The 16431-nt window shown below is 44.2% G+C and overlaps 1 protein-coding gene across 2 annotated transcripts in view; it reads right to left on the reverse strand.

The window, feature by feature from the left end:
* The window catches only part of VPS35L (VPS35 endosomal protein sorting factor like), a 111871-nt gene that overhangs the window by 28473 nt on the left and 66967 nt on the right, over nucleotides 1–16431 (reverse strand). The window contains exons 21-27 of one of the 2 annotated variants that reach the window (XM_070230899.1): nucleotides 15853–15938; nucleotides 14618–14698; nucleotides 12614–12677; nucleotides 10263–10361; nucleotides 8660–8737; nucleotides 7701–7815; nucleotides 6158–6197 (exon numbers count right to left, since the gene is read on the reverse strand). In XM_070230899.1, coding sequence (XP_070087000.1) covers nucleotides 6158–6197; nucleotides 7701–7815; nucleotides 8660–8737; nucleotides 10263–10361; nucleotides 12614–12677; nucleotides 14618–14698; nucleotides 15853–15938 — 563 coding nt within the window. The remainder of the gene's footprint in view (nucleotides 1–6157; nucleotides 6198–7700; nucleotides 7816–8659; nucleotides 8738–10262; nucleotides 10362–12613; nucleotides 12678–14617; nucleotides 14699–15852; nucleotides 15939–16431) is intronic. The other variant, XM_070230898.1, reaches the window with a different exon arrangement.

Below are 16431 nucleotides of genomic sequence, written 5' to 3' on the forward strand. Positions count from 1 at the left end.
CAGAGAGCATATGAAAATGAAGGAGTATTTTTTAATGGATATATAGAATTAAAAAATCAAGAAAAATATCTAAACTGTAAACAGTAGATTTTTTTTCTAGAGGGGAGGAGACAGAGCAGATTACTGAAGACTTTTATTTTGGGGCTTTTCACTTTTTTTACGTTCTACTTTCTGTATTGTTGGAATTTTTTCAAATGGGCATGAAATATTTTTATAATAAAAATCACTAAGATTTTAAAGAATGTACAAGTTGTCTGTTTTTCAACAGGATACAGGGCAGTCTTCCCGAACAGCCTCCATACATGATAAAATGAACTCAGATTTAACTGTAACCTCAGAGTGAGTTCATCCTTCTGTGTCATTGGCTGTCAATTAGGAATATGATTCAAGACATGAATCATGAGGAACAGCCAAGAAGTGACAAGCCAGACCACCTCCAGGGATGGTGTTTTGTTTTTAAATAATGCTTTAGGTCACTGCTAATGGTAATCTTTACTACTTCTCAGAGTCATCAACTCCCAGGGCTCAACAAGACCTCAAAAGTAATTCACTCCACTCTCAGCAGAACTTCAGCCATCATATGCCCTCCCGGACGACTCAGATGGACAGCTCCTGATCCAGGGAACACTAGGAAAGGATATCACAATTTCTTAGGATAAAATATGGCAGGGGGTTGAAAGACTTCTGTTCCTTGAATATACTTTATTAAAGTGGGGTTCAGCCTACAAGAATTATTCACTCACTCTCAAGTTCTATCAACCCATTACTAAACATCTTTACCAGTCTTCAACATTTTCCATCTCTGGATAAGTTCAGGTTTGGATTGACAATCAATAAAACGGAAACTACTGTATAAAATGCAACATCAAGACATAGCCTACTCCCTCAAGCTCCATCTGTGTTATGGACTAAATGTTTGAGTCCTCCCAAAATTCTTGCGTTTAGATCCTCATCCCCAGTGAGATGGTATCAGGAGGAGGGGTCTTCAGGAGGGTGGATCTGTCATGAATAGGATTAGTGCCCTTATAAAACAGACCCCAAAGAGCTCTCCCACCCTCTCTGCCATGTGAGGACACAGTGAGAAGACCGTTACCTATGAGCCAGGAAGAGACACTGAATCTACCAGCACCTTAATCTTGGACTTCCAGCCTCCAGAACTGTGAGCAATAAATGCTTATTGGTTAAGCCACTCAGTCTATGGTATTTTTCTTATAGCAGCTGAACGGACTAATACAGTCTGCAGTGAAGATGTGCTGTCACCAAGAGACTGGGGTGCCTTTGGGTAAAGCCTCATAGTCCAAATGTTAACAGCTAAGTTATCCATAGAGATTTAATATGATTACCAAACTGTGTTTTTGTAAAAGAATTTGTTTTTATAGCCATTAAGTTTGAGGATTTAAGGGCCACTATTTGATAATAGGTATAGAGATCAAGATTCAAAGTATGAATGCCTAGGGACCATTAAATACTTTATTCATCAATGCTTAATTGTTGTCAGTGACAGCTTTATCTAACGTTGGTTTTGCCACCTGGTTTATGCAGAATGCCCTTTAAAATTCACTCTGAGGATCAATACTTGATGTGAAAAGTCCACTGGGGACAGATAAATGACCTGTCAGTTTCAGCACCGCCATCAGGAGGCACCTGTACGCTCTCCCTCTTTTCTCTCTGAATGTCAAGGGCTCGCTCACTGCTCAGCCCACATGTTAGCTGACTCACATCTCAGGGGCCCTGCATGGCTGCCAGACCTTTCTGTGGTCCCTGCAGTACCCTGCAGGAGGTTGTGAAGGGCTCTGTGGATAGCAGGCTTCGATTTCCCTAAACAGAAAGGAGGAGGCATTCCTTATTTTAATTCTGGTTGTTTCCTGTTACAGAAGTTTATCTAACGTTTAATCTATAATGATTACTCTCTAGCAATCACACGCAACAGGGATTAGGAATAAAACTTTGTCGTGTGGTTTACAGGAACTAACCCATCCACAGGGCTGCAGAGAGGCTGGGAGAGCACTTGAGGTCAGATCCGGCCGCTTATTGGCAGGATGCTCCTGGGCAAGTCAGGTACCACTTCTGAGCCTCAGTTTCCTCCTCTGTAAAATGAAAATAAACCACCTACCAAATAACACACACTGAATAAAACTAAGCTGCTTTGCAGAGAATTCAGCTCCCTCAAGAAGTAGGCCCCAAACTCTCTTTGTGACAGTCCTTCCAGATGCACTGTTTTTCCAGCCTCCAGGCCTCTGCTCTCGCTGTTGGCTCAGCCTGGCATGCCCTCTCCCTCGTTTCAGCATATACAGATCCCCCTCTACCTTCCAGGCTTTTCAACGCCACCTCTTTTATGAAGGCTTTTTTTTGCTCTCCCAAGCCAAGGGTCATTTCTCTCTCCTCTAAAATTCCCTGGCACATCTTATGAAGAGCTTGCTGACATTTGTCATGTACTGCTCTGTATAACTGTACACAGATTTGCTCTCCCCAGTAGCATGCAGTCTCTTTCAGTGCATTCCTGTTTCTGGCAGGATGCTTGGCACAGTGGCTTGCATGTGAAAAATGGCCAAGAAATGCTGACAGGAGGAAGCAAATGGTAGATGTCGATTACAATCGGGAGCTGAGTGAACTTAAGAGGGAGACGCACCCCCGCTCCTTTTCTGTGGGTCTATCAGTGGTTGCCATCCCTCCCAGGCCCTTACACTCCCTACGAGAGATGGATCATGCGTGTTCGGACATGAATGTGGGCAACAAGCTTCATGCCATCTGCCCACCTGTGAACCGTTCCAGTAAAAATAACCTGCTGTGTCCATGATCACCAGAGGCCTCAAGGTTTGAGAAAACAGTCACATCAAACATATTCTTCAGAGGATGGTCTGTCAATAGAACTAGTAAATATGACCTTAAGCATAAACTCCAAAGACGTAGTAAGTGGATAGAGACCATTTTTCTCCATCACAAGCTACTCCTTACTCTCCAGGAGGAGGAAAGCAAAATGATTTTCCTCTTCCACACTGCTGCCCTGGCTAGTTCCACCAGCAGTTACGGTGACAGCAGCCAGTGGGCTTCCTAACAGCGGCTGCAGCCTTTCTTCTCTGCTTCTTCGTGTTCCCCATGGATCGAACCAGCACCACAGCTCCACTCAACGTGCCTGTGAGCCTCTGCGTGTTTGAACCTAACTTGTTTTCTTTTATCTATAAATACAAAAATAAATTATTTAAAACCTACCAAGAGCGCTTTGGCGGGACTCTTTTCCAAACAGCAGGAGTGCTCAGTAGTTATGTCCGTACCGTGAAAGGTTTGGTACCATTTTACATTATCAATATTATGAAGAATTATCAACCAGTATTATCACGTGGTTACCATTCATTCATTCATTTATTGAGCACCCATGTGGTAGGCAATGTGCCGGGAGCCAGGGACACCACAGGGAACGAGACAGATATGACCTCATGGAGATGACACTCTTGCGGGGGAGAAAAGCAGACGATTCTTTACTATTTACTTGTTAGGTAACAATGGTGATAAGCACAATGAGGGGAAAAGTGTGAAGTGTAAGCATAACATGTCTTCCAGGATAACCTGACCTCACTCTTTGTTTGGGGGATGGAGGGCCATGGATGGTTTTCCTTAAGACAAGGCTTGTAAGCTAAGCTCTGAAAGATGAAGATGCAAAAAATAAGTAAAATTTGAAAGGAAGAGGAGAGGATTCTGTAGGAAGGAGAAGCATAATTACTAATGATAAGAACAAAAGCCACTCTTTTTACCACTGTTTTGCTTTAACTGTCCTCTCTATTGTTTCACCTTTGGAGGAACTACAGATTTTTCACGCTCAGGATAATTCAGCAGGTTAATCTTGAAAACAAGATGTGCTTTCCTGCAGATTTCTCGAGGTTTTGCACGAGAAGTTGGCTTTCCAAACTCTGAAACCACAGAGCCGTGACCATATACAGCCAGCTCCTAACACTCCGCAGCACACTTTTGTTTGGAGAGAGACAGCTACACTAAGTTACTATTTACGAAGCAGCTGCTGTGTGCTGGTGGGCCAAGTGCTCTAAGTATGTTATCTCATTTAATCCGCAACAGACAGGAACCACTGCCACATCTCCACTTTACAGATAGGGAAACTGAGGCACAAAAAGGCTGACTCATCCAAGGGCACCCGGCTCGTAAGTGGTGGAGCAGGACTGGGACCACAGCGTTCAGAAGACCTGAAAGTCACCACGAATGAGGGCCTCATCCCAACTTCCTGCTGTTCACCCAGTACAGCCTGTAATGTCACAGCTCCACGCCTCTGCTCAGGCCGTTTACCTAGAACGTGGATTATTCCTTCTCCCCTGCCCACATCCTCCAATAAACGTGTTTTCCTTTTAAGACCCACCTTAAACACTACTTCCATTGTAAAACATGCTCCTTTCTGAGATTAGAAACTATAAAGATCAAGGAATGAAGACAAAAATAAAGGGCAAAAGAAGCTGTTCTTGCTGTGACCTGATAATCTTCCAGAAAGAATCGCTCAGAAGCAAGGCAAGAAGTTACCTAGGGAAGTTGCTGAAAGAAAAGATACAGAGGCATCTCTGGGCTGCCTCTAGGTGCGAAGCACAGGACCAAGCAACTGATTTGCAAATTCTGTTTCTCCTAAATACTCAGGAGGAATGGTCTACGTGTTGCACCAATGTGTCCAAAGAGCCAAACTGGGCCTCCCCTGGAACAAGGCTTCGTCAGCTCCCACGCCAGCTGGGCCACAAGTTCAATGGGAGTTTATGTGTTAGGCTAGACCCAGCCCTGGCAAAGCCACCGCCTGATAAAGACAGACAACTGAGTCCGGATCAAGGGAGGCCAGAAAATGAATCGGGGGAGGAGAGGTTTTATAACCAGCGAGAGGGAGCAAACAAAAGCGGCTCATTTCCACAAGCTTCACTGGATTTATATTTAGCCTTCCCATTCTCGGTAATTGAATGTATTATTTATTTTGGCCAGCAATTGCTGTGTGTGGCTTTCAGAACAATAGGCTTTTAAGGTTTAGCACTACAGCATTTAGAAACTCAAGTAAAAAGCATCGGATAAATTATTAAACATGAAGTGGACGCCACACTCCCGCTCCCCTGCAGTAGCTCAAAGGGAACGATGAGGCAGAGGAGGAGGCCAGAGCTCTGTCACCGAGGGCGCTAACCATGCACACGTGGACCGGGCTGTTCTGACACTGCTTACCGCTCGGTGTGGTCGAGGGCATTACAGGCAGCACAACAGAGAAGCAGCCATTCGCAGCTCTCCTCGAACCGTTCTGGGGATCAGTAAGGCTTCGGGGAGGGGAGAAGCCTTTATTTAGCTCGAGAATTTCTGTTTTGCTCTTTTTTTTTTTTAAATAGCATGAGACCCTACAGGGGATCTGGTCATATCACCTCGCCTGCGACCTACAACATTCAAGATCGAGGTTCTGAGTTTATAAAGGTGGGAGAAGAAAGATCTAGGCTTCCAGGGCCTCTACTTGCAGTTCCCAGCTCTGGGATCCGCAGCTCACAATCTGTTCCCAATGTTGCAGGTGACACAAACTCAGGCGTTCCCACATGGGTCTCCTGTTGCTGAACTTTCTGGAGGGAACCAGTTTATAATAAGATTTAAAATTTCGAACATCCAACCTAATCTCATCTAATCATCACTTTGCACATCCTCAGGTTTTTGTCTTCGTTTCTTGCTGACCTGGGCTCCCGACCACAGCAGGCGCCAGGGGAAGTTTCACGTTTCCCAACACACAACACAAGGAGGGCAGGCGCCCGCTCTTGTGGGAACTGCAGTCCTGGTGGGCAAAGGAGGTGTCCAGACAGTAAGCAAGTAAAGGGACACACACAGAAAACGTCAGAGCACGGTGAGCACAGGACAATCTTGAGGAGGATGGTACAGAGCACGACAGATCAGGGAGGTGCACCCACTTTAGCTAAACTGCACAGGAAAGGCACCCCCTAAAAAGACAAGGCTTGATTCTCATCTCCTGCCTGGTAATTAAAATGCAAATGTCTGGGGGAAGATCATTCTAGCAAGAGGGAGCAGTAAGTGCAAAAGCTCTGAACTGGAAGACAGCTTAGTGTGTTTGAAGAACAGAAAAAAGCCCATGTAGCTAAAGCATGCTATGAGATGAGGACAGAGGCTGGCAGGCACCAGGTCACGTGGGACTTACAGGCAAGGTACTCGGTTTAATCCCGAATGTGCTGGAGTCCCTAGAAGCCGAAAGCAAAACCAAGCCGAGTCTTAAACGGTTCTTGGGTAGCAATCATTTTTGCAGAGTTCAGTGCCCAGAGCTAGCCCAGGTGAATCAAGACACAGATGATCACCAGAACTGTCACGCTAACAGACGGGGGAATGGCGACTCTCTGACCAACGCAGAGCGCCCATGCAAACCAATGGCAGCAAGTGGTGAGTCGCTAATCCTGGCATAAACCGTGATGTCAGGTGGGAGGAGACGGGGAGGTCACACAGTCACAGAAAACATCAGTCCCTCTCCTACAGTGCGCCAGAAATCCCCACACTATTCACAGAAGCTTCCCGTTTACATGGCACAGACTGTCTATCAGAGTGGTCAGGGGCCCAGCCGTGAGTCAGATCAGGGGCCCAGGGCTGGTTCAGAGATCCCAGGCAAGCCACCTGCCACCCCTGCCTCAGTATTCTCACCTGGGAAATGAGGCACCAACCACAGGACCGGCCTCCCGTGGCTGCTGGAAGGATGAATTGAGACAATACGTGCAAAGGGCTCGCCACATAACAAACACTCCTGAAGCATCGCCAGGATTTCCTTTACTCTTTGTGGTACAGCCTGCCAGACAGACACCTTGCTGCTGAGCTGCTGGGGCTCTGCCTGCGCACCCTGGGCACACGCTGTCCCAGGAGGTGACAAGGGTGTCCCCCAGGAAACACTTGCAACCCTCTGCCTGAGGGCTTTCTCTTGGCTCAGGCGTGGAGCAGGCCAGAGTGCCAGGGAGTTGATGGCCCAGGCACAGCCCTCGGTCAATGACAGATGGGAGTAAAGGGTAGATAACCCGCTTTCCTCGCCCCTCAGGTGGGTAACACCAAGGCCATATGACAACCCCTCCCAGAGATCCGTAGTGGGAATGTGTCTCGGCTGCCACAGAGAAACCTGCCCACTGGCACACCCTTGGCTGGCTTCCTTCCCTTCCTGGTCTCACCTCCCCACCACCCCACTGATACTTGCCAGGATCACCTCCCAAATAAACTACTCGCACACATCCTCGCCTCTAGGACAGCTTCCATACAAGAACCAGTCCTGAGCAGAACTTTTATCCCTAACTGCAAGCTGTAGGGGATTCATTCTATTCCCATTAGCCTCTACTCCCGGGGTTTCAAACACACACCAACAAAAATAAACATGAACCTGCTGGGATGAAGCTGTCCTCACTTCTAAAATTCTCTAGGCAGACATGGCCTACAATGTTGGAGCTGCCTGAGCGGGCCTGTCTGAGACAGATTTAAGGAGGTCCCTGCAGGAAAATACCCACACTCTGCAACCTGTCTGACTCTCTGAAAGTGTGTGTGTCTGACGTGCTTCCTGCTAAAGAAATAGATTTAAAATTCACCATTTATTGATCGCTGCTTCTTTCTCTTTCTCCTTAAAGGAATCTCTCCACACACACACACACACACACACAGTGCTGAGTCGGCTTTCCTAAGCAGCCAGGGAGGGCTCAAAGGAGAGACTGCTGGCTTACCTTGGGAGAGGCACTGGTTGGCCAAGGCCACCTGGCCAGAATGCAGGTAGAGATTGAGGCGGGCAAAGATCCCCACCAGGGAGGGAATGGTAATGAAGCAGTAGGCAACACAGGCCTAGGAAGAAGGGCAGAAACACAGCAGGTGACATTGGCAATGCCATCACGGTAGATTAATACTGTTTTCACCCATCATATATTTTCAAGTAAAAACACTTAAAATAATTCATCTCCCCATTTTGAGCCTCAATTTTTGCTTCTTGCCTCTGCTGTATCTGCCTCTTTGGAGGGAGGTGGAGGGGGAACTAAGAAGAGTAACAGTGTATGACAAATAGATACTCACCCATCATCCCAAGAAGTAAACAGATAACACAATATTGAGAAGTTAAGAGGCAGCCACTTAAGCCAATTACTTAAAAATATAGAGGTAATTAGAAGAAATTGCTAAAAGTTTGAGGCGGTTGACTCTGAGGCAAGAGGCACAAGAAGAGAAAGGGCAGGGCTGGGGTGCTTACTTTTCACTGCAATGTTTTTGGTAGGATTTCATTTTCAAAGACATGGATATGTATTGCTTTGATAAAATTTTGAGCAGCATACTCAATAAGCAGAAACTTGTTTTCCAAGTTGAGAACTTCTCCAGAGGCACAAAAGGTAGCAGGCCTTCCAGTCTGTAACTGGAGCCTGTGCACGAGCCAGAGCGCCCAGCCAACACGGAAAACACCAGCTCCATCTCAGCCACCTCCCCATGACATGCACCCAAACCCACTCCTCTCATCGCTTCTTCTGAAAACGTGAAGAAGACTGGCCAATCCACAGATATGCAAGGAAAAATCAACCTGGAAAATCAATACTAAACCAGCTTTATGACTACTTGTCTTTTTCTGGGAACAGCAATTTAGAAAGATGCAAATGGAACAGCCTGAAGGAGTTCAAAGTCTGCGAGTCTTATCTTTAGAACGTACCCGGACAAATGCAGCCGTCTTTCTGGAATGATTTCCTTTCATGACTTTTCTTGTTTCCATTGCCAACCGGTTCACACTCTAGATTTGTTAATAAGTAAAAGAGAAATGGTAATGAAATGATGGCTGATTTAGATTAAGGTCTCTCACAGAGATGTGGACATTAACTGCACATGAGTCAATGAGCACAAGCTGACTAGGACTAGGACTGGTTAGCACCGAACCCTGGAATGCCAAAGGGGTCAGCAGGCCTGATCCAATCTCGCCTTGAGCAAACATCTCGAAGCGGGTGAGAACAAAGGCGCCCATGGCGAGTTAGTCATGCCTATCAACCAGCATCATAAATGCCCCCCTTCTGGTTTAATGTATAGCCAGGGATGGCTCACTCCATTTCCAAAAATCCCACACACTAGGCTTAAGATCTTAGATATCTTAAAAGAAACCTCCAAATCTGAGAGCAGACCATATAATTTAGCTGTGCAACACTAACAAGGACCATAAGAACTGTAATAACGGCAGCATATCATCACTTACAGCCTGCCGGTGCTGTTCGAAGGGCTCCACATTCATTAAGTCATTTAATCCTCACACCCACAAGCTGAGTCCTACGACCTCCCCAACTTACAGATGAAGTCTCTACTCTTAGGACTAAAGTTTAGTAATGCCGCATAACCTAATAACCGGCAAAAAAATATGTACAAAGTCGCTCTCCTTGAATTTACATGAAGCAAATGAAGAACATTTGGAAATCTTTCCACAGATACGAAAAGTTTGGACTTATGCTTCCCAAACAATGTACCATGACCCCCCCCCAGGTGCTGTAGCAAACTCATAGGGGTGCCACATCTTTTTAAGGAAAACGCAGCAATGCTCAATTGTTGAACGCTGTGCAAAGCACGGGTGTGAGGGAGCTCAGATTCAGCACCAGACTGCATTACATTCCTCGCAGTGACGTCACACCTTTGTGAAATGGGGTTTTGGCAGCTGCTGTGATAAAAAGTACTGTAGAAAAAAAATCATTGAGGAACAGGAAATAAAGGTAGTGGTGTCCAGTACAATTCCAAGGTTCGAGAAGTTGTGCAGTGCCCAATGGGCAGACATACTTCATTAGCAAGTAATTATGGTTTTAAACCAATTTACATATATTGTTGTTTCAAAGGGCTACTAAGTTGTTAGGGCAAAAATACTTAAGTTGTTCGAGCCTAACGTCTTAATAAACAGAACTGTTCTCTCTTTCTTTCAGCCTAGGGGCACCATGAAGAGTTACTGAAAGGAGCCATGATCCAAGGAGGTGGGACGCTGGTTAGACAACAATGGAGTCTATCTAGGTTACTATTTCTGCAACTAAATCATCAGTGCAACTCACTTAATTCTGCTGTTGGCATGCAGGAACCAGAATATGCAAATTTCAGAGAAAAAGAGGTCAATAAAAACCATGCAACGACTTAAGCAAAGTTGTAGATTTTATTGACCTTTAAGAAAACACCTTTCGTATCTGTTCCCAAGGTATGGGGCCAGAAGAATCCCAGATTAAAATCGGTGCCTGGCCTAGAGATGAGGAATAAATATTTACTGAGAGAACAAATGAATGAATGAAAATCCTTACGTGAATCAATTGCACAAGAACGGGTTCCAGATTGCAAAACATCGACCTGGCCTCAACGTAAAAACTTAGCTGTTGTTCAAAATCACGGCCAAAGGAAACCTAGAAGCAAGGAGAAAGACGCTGACGATGTTATCTCTAGGCCACTGGAAGTGCACAATTGGGAGAGTTTTTCCTGAGCTTCATGTGGTGGGGAAGGAACTTTCATGACAAGTCATCCAACATCCCACAAATACAAATGGGTGGAAGTGTTAAGGGTGCCCAAGGAAACACACACATACGCACGCTGGAATACGCTTGAACTAGACTTGACTTTACTTCGCCCAGCATATACCCAAAAAGTTACTATGACCACCTCATCTGTATGGCACGGGCACTGGAGTAGAACATAGAGAGACCAAAGGGTATAAAACACAATCTCAGAACGTAGCTAGGATTTCCCAGGCTAGAACGAAACCACTGGAAAGGAAACAATGGAATTTTGTTTGTCAACTGCGGCCTTTTCACAGGACATAAATTTGGTTGTTAGGAGCCATTTGTCAAGAGGGTTTTCCTAATAAGAGCCACATCTTTCTGCTTCCTGATGGGGATTCCAAACTCAGCAGCTCACCAGTGGCTGCCGGGGCCATAGATGGAAGTTTCTCCACCATTAAAAATCCCCTCTTCTCCTGTTTCTTCAAATTTATGACCAGCTGGTCAGTGGGACAAACTTTACTGCTACAGGGATCATTTTGGTCCAGAGGAGGTTTAACACGGCTATTTCCATTACAGCTATCAGGTTCCACCTCTCATTTCCTCACATTCTTTTCCATTGTAACTGGGTGGCTTTCAGACAAAGGGATATAAAAGGATAAATACCACATGACCCATATATAAATCAAGGGCACAGGAGAGGCTTCTGATAACAGCCATGGGGACATTTCCTAACATGGGAATTGAAAGGCTAATCCTGAATTTTCATCCAAATTGGTATTTTACCTACAGTCAAGTGGACAGTTAAACCGACCCCCGGTGTCGAATGAGTTACATTTTCAAGGTTATTTTCAAAACGGTCTCGTTATTTTCATTTCTGTCAGCTTTTGTCAACATTTCTATTAAAACGGAGGGTCCTGCCAGCAGTTGGTATTTTAGCTCTGTGCACCAAGGATGAAGGCAAAAGGTTGTTCTGGGTAGGATGGCGTGGTGGGTTGTTCCCAAAGAAGGCTGCAACAACCCCTCCCACTCTGCTGTCCTCTCGCAGTGTCCCTGTGGACTCTCCTCCTTCAGAGGTGGGGTCTAGTTTCCCTCCCCTCCAAGGGGCCGGCCCTGTGACTTGCTCTGACCAAGAGAATGCAGCAGGACGCAGCAGCGGTCACCGTGTGATTGCTGAACCTCGGCTCAAGAGGCCCTTAGCTTCCACTTGTGCCCTCAGCACAAGAGAGAGCTCAGCTGAGATGACTGAATGATGAGACAGCAGTGGAGAGAAAGAGGTCACACGGATGAGAAATGAGACGTCCTAGCCAGCAGCAGCACCGAGACTCCAGACACATGAGTGAGGCTGTCCTGGATCCTCCAGCTCCGATTGCCATGCCAGCTGACATGACACGGAGCAGCCTGATTACACAGCCAACTCACAGAATAGTGGAAATTAACAAAACACTGTTATTTAAAGCTACTAAGTTTTGAGGTGAGCTGTTACACAGCAATGGGTAACTGAAATGGATGGAGAGTGGACTCCTGGCTTTTAGCACCCCAGCATCATTTCCACCATCTTCTGATGAGCAGCACATTCCAGACCACGTGATTCAGGTTGCTCAGACGTGCACATCTCCCTGGCCTGGCCAATCGGTGTGTTTGTTCCCTCTCACAGCAGCAATTCTTTCAGGGATGGGCCAGTGACCCCAATTAAGCCAAAGAGACTCAATCCCGGGACTTCTGCTGGAGCCCGTCCTGCTGGGCTGCAGAGCTGGAAGGAATAGAAGCCTAGAGCTCCCGTGGGGAGTGAGCCTGCCTGGGAGGAAGCCAGCAGAGCAGAGCCATGAGCCAAAGACACGCACACAGAAGGTCCTGATAACACCACGGAGACCCCGAGTCCAGCTGCTCCTTTGGAGAGTTCCATCCCTGGACTTTTCGTCACATGAGCCAGTAAGCCCCCTCACCCACCCTCCCCTTTTTATTTTTTCCTTAAGCCAGTTTGTCTTGGCTCTCTTTGCCCCCAGGGGAGTGCTGGCTAATGTAAGATGTTTTCTAATTTCATCTTATCTCAATAAAAATGAAAAGCACCAGGGAACATGATGTTAACTGCTTCCCCCAGAATAAGGACAAACATTACATCACATTTCCAAGCACACTGAAACTTCTCCCCCAATACGTACCATTTTTATAAATCCATTAATCAAATACGCCAGCATTCTTTTCTCATCCTCAAGAGTGAGTGCACTAAAATCAATAATGGTACATAGTTAACACTGGGGTGAGAAATGAAAGTTCCTAAACAAAAAAAGATACAGGGAGTAAGCAATTTAACAAGTAAGAACATTTTACATTTACACAGGCTGTGTTTCTTTTGATGAAAATATGTAATCTAAATTAACATAATTTCAACGTGTGTCGCATCTCTCTCAAAGATGCTGTGCTCAAGATATATTTATTAAGGGCAAAAGAGAAGGTAACTTTATCTTCTTAGGAATTTGGGAAGCGACACCCAACTTCAAATGTTGTATTTCAGAGAACTTTTGTTCATCATTATAAAAAATTTCAAACATGCAGCAAAGCTGAAAGAATTTGAGAGTAAACACCCATATACCCATCACTAAGATCGTACCCAGTATCATTTACAATATTTGCTTTATCACATAACTATCCATTCCCCTCTCCATCCATCAATCCATCTTATTTGGGGGATGCATCTTAAAGTACATCACAGATCTCAGTTGCTCAGATTTCATAGCAAATTTAACACAAATACAAATAAGAAAATGCCAAGTCCTTATAGTTTTGATTTTACAAGTGAAAGCCTATAAACAGTCCCTCAAATTTATTTTTAAAACATTTTAAGAGCCCAGAGAAAACAGAAACCAAGGCTTTTGTTTGTTGATTTGTTCTAGGGGAAAATAAGTATTGGCAAAGACTGCATACTGTCCTCCAAAATGCAACGTCCCCTTCGTTCTTTGAGACGACATTTCCTAGCCTCCTTTGTAGCTAAGTGTGGCCATGTGACAGTTCTGGCCACTGGGATGTGAATGTAGGTGATGTGTGAGCCTTCCAAGTTACATTCCTAAAAGAAAACTGCTGTCCTCCAATGCCTGCAGGCTGTGACATGGTCAAGGTAGGCCAGCTTCCACCAGGAAGACAAGGATGACACTCCAGAGGGATGGCACAGCAACAAGACAGAAGGAACCTGGGTTCCTGGATGCTGTTCTAAAGCAGAGCTACCCGACTTCCACCTTTTGGCCTCAGACTCAGCAAGAGAGAAATAAACCCTCTATCTTACTTAGGCCCAAAACCAATATTCACCTAACGTGAGTGCCTTTCTGGATGTTTTTTGTGCCTTTATTTCTACTTTTGTCCAACTGAAACCTATCAGTTCCATTTATTATGAAAAGTCTTGATATTTTGCTTTTTATAACTACTCACAAAGTTGAAAGCACAAAGTCATGGAAATAAAGACTCTAAAATTCAGAGGGAAAAAAAAAAAGAAAAGAAATACAATTCATTGTGTTGATGGGTAAGTTCCAAAACAATTTTCTCAATTCTTGTAACATTTTCCATTGAATCAAGCTGCTGTGTTTAAAAATGCTTTGGGGACTAAAATTTCAGCCACAAATAAGCAGGAATTGCCTGAAGCACAGTCAAATGGAAACAGGTCAAAAAAATAAGAAAAAAACTAGAAAGCAAAGGAGTGATAATTGGGTCTTTGGCCCAAAGCTAAGGCCCATGGATAGGTCTGAGCCTCAAGTAAACTGAACAAAATAAAGTCCTTCATGTGAAGAATATAAACAATTGCATTTGAATTTCAAATAATTGGCTAATGAGAAAAATGTAAAGCCTATGTTACTGGGGAGTGAACGCAGTATTACACTATCTGCTGCTCTCAGATCTCCAGGAGACAGCGAGTTTGAGTTCACTTGGATGAAGCCAGCCTTTTCCTCCCAACAGAAATGTCTCTGTAAAAACATCTGCCATCTCATTTACTTAGGAAGGTTACCCTCAGCCTCCCTCCGCTCCTGGACGGGAATGTCCTCGTTAGCAGGAATCTTAATAGACCCCATAAAATAATATTATTCACAGTGGCAGCTTAAAGCAGTAATTCCCTTCTGTACTATTATGTGGTATTAAGACCCAACCCATGTTACGCTTCAGCCTTGAGCGTGGCTTACTTCACAGAGTCATGCATGGTCTTGCAAACGTGCAAAAGGGCGTTCAGAATGACGGGGTCCTTGGTGGGCTCTTGCTGATGCCTAGGAGACATTTAAAGATAAAAGCCATGTACATGAGAGCAATGAAAGCATGGATTTAGTTCTTATCTACTGCATATATTTAAGAAGCAGCAAATTATCTGGGTGGCATTTAACATGGCCCAGTTCACCAGTAATGGGCAACGTTCTGGTTTTCTCTTCATTCTTCTTTAAATAACAAGTTTGCTCTTCAACACATAACTTCTCCTAACTGCGAAATCATGGTAAAACTGCTACATTTCCTAAGCCAGGCAAAGAGCAAACCTGTTTTCTTATCATGGTCCTTGAACCTTCTGAAGCTGTCTACAACCTGTCTACAACTGTGTTAAGTGCCAGGCAAAATTATTAATTTGGCTTTTCAAATAATATAAAAGGACAAGCTCTTTTAACAAATCTTTATGTAGGTAAAGTAGGTATAAATATATGGAATTTAAGAAGCATATGGAATTAATCTTTTAGAAAGATAACAGAAAAGTTTAAAACATGTAGTCAGGCAACATCTAACTCAATTTTCCAAACTGTGGTTATTTCAGTTCCATCTTAACATTTTTTTTTACCATATCTACTTAATATTTAATTTCAACTTTTTTAAAATTCAACCTGTCCTAAAAAATAATATACATGAAATCACCGATTAAACTACTTATACATTATCTACTATACTTTAAAATAAATATACAACTTTTAAAATAAAAATAAAAATCTCTCCCTCGTGTATCACCTAAATTTATTTCACGTACCATGAGCAGTAGGCAGTTTTGGGAAACACAGATTTAATCAATACAATGAAGGGAACTAAGTTTGAAAACTGATCTCAAATCTAAACATTAAGGATGGGAACCCTCCTGGCTCTGGTGTGCTGATAAGCAGCACTTCAGTGCATCAGTAGATTGCACCTTCCAAAAACACACTGGAGTAAACAGCAGATGATGGTCAGGCTACTACTAATAGTTATTACTTTGTCTTCTTAAGCACTAACTATAAACTTTTATCATAACTGCTCCTTTTAATGTGGTTTTTCTTTCAACATTATTTTAGGCATGAAATATGTACACATCACTAGGCCTCAAAATGCATAAATGGATTTCTTATCTACAGGTTTCACAAAGACATCAGGAATCGAAGCTTCCAATTACAATGTGTCACTCATCACTTACTTGATAAAAACTTCCATGATGCATTTGCAAACCTCCACCCGCACACTCTCCTTTTGGAACATGTCCAGAAATGGCAGAAATTTTTCCTAAAAATAAAAAAAGCACCCCACATGCAATTCACAGGAGTCACTGGAAGGAATCTGTGGGTCGCTTTTTCTCTGAAGGACAAAACAGAGGAAGAGCTGCTCATCTCTCTGGGCGGGTCAGATGAAGACCATCTGAAAGCGGGAGAGGCCCGAGGTTTCTGAAAACAATTACTATTAAAACCGCTCACATGTGCCCCAGGGATGAGGTCACATGTGACCAGCTAACACGTTGGTGAACATCTGCAATCTTTAGATGACCATAACCTTTTCTTCAGTCTCTTTACGACCGTGTTGACAAGCAGAGAAAGAAGAGTCAGTTGTTCAGAGTGTGGCCTCTGCATCCTGACTCTACAGTAGTGCCTGTGTGACCTTAAGCAACTTACTCGACCTCTTCCAGCATCAGTTTTCTCATCTGTAAAGTGGGACTAATAACTACTCTTCTTCCCAGCAGTGCTGAGAAAATGATACGAGACAATGCATGGAAAGTTCTAGC

This window comes from Equus caballus, chromosome 13 (genome assembly GCF_041296265.1).
Source record: "Equus caballus isolate H_3958 breed thoroughbred chromosome 13, TB-T2T, whole genome shotgun sequence".
Classification (NCBI taxonomy): domain Eukaryota; kingdom Metazoa; phylum Chordata; class Mammalia; order Perissodactyla; family Equidae; genus Equus; species Equus caballus.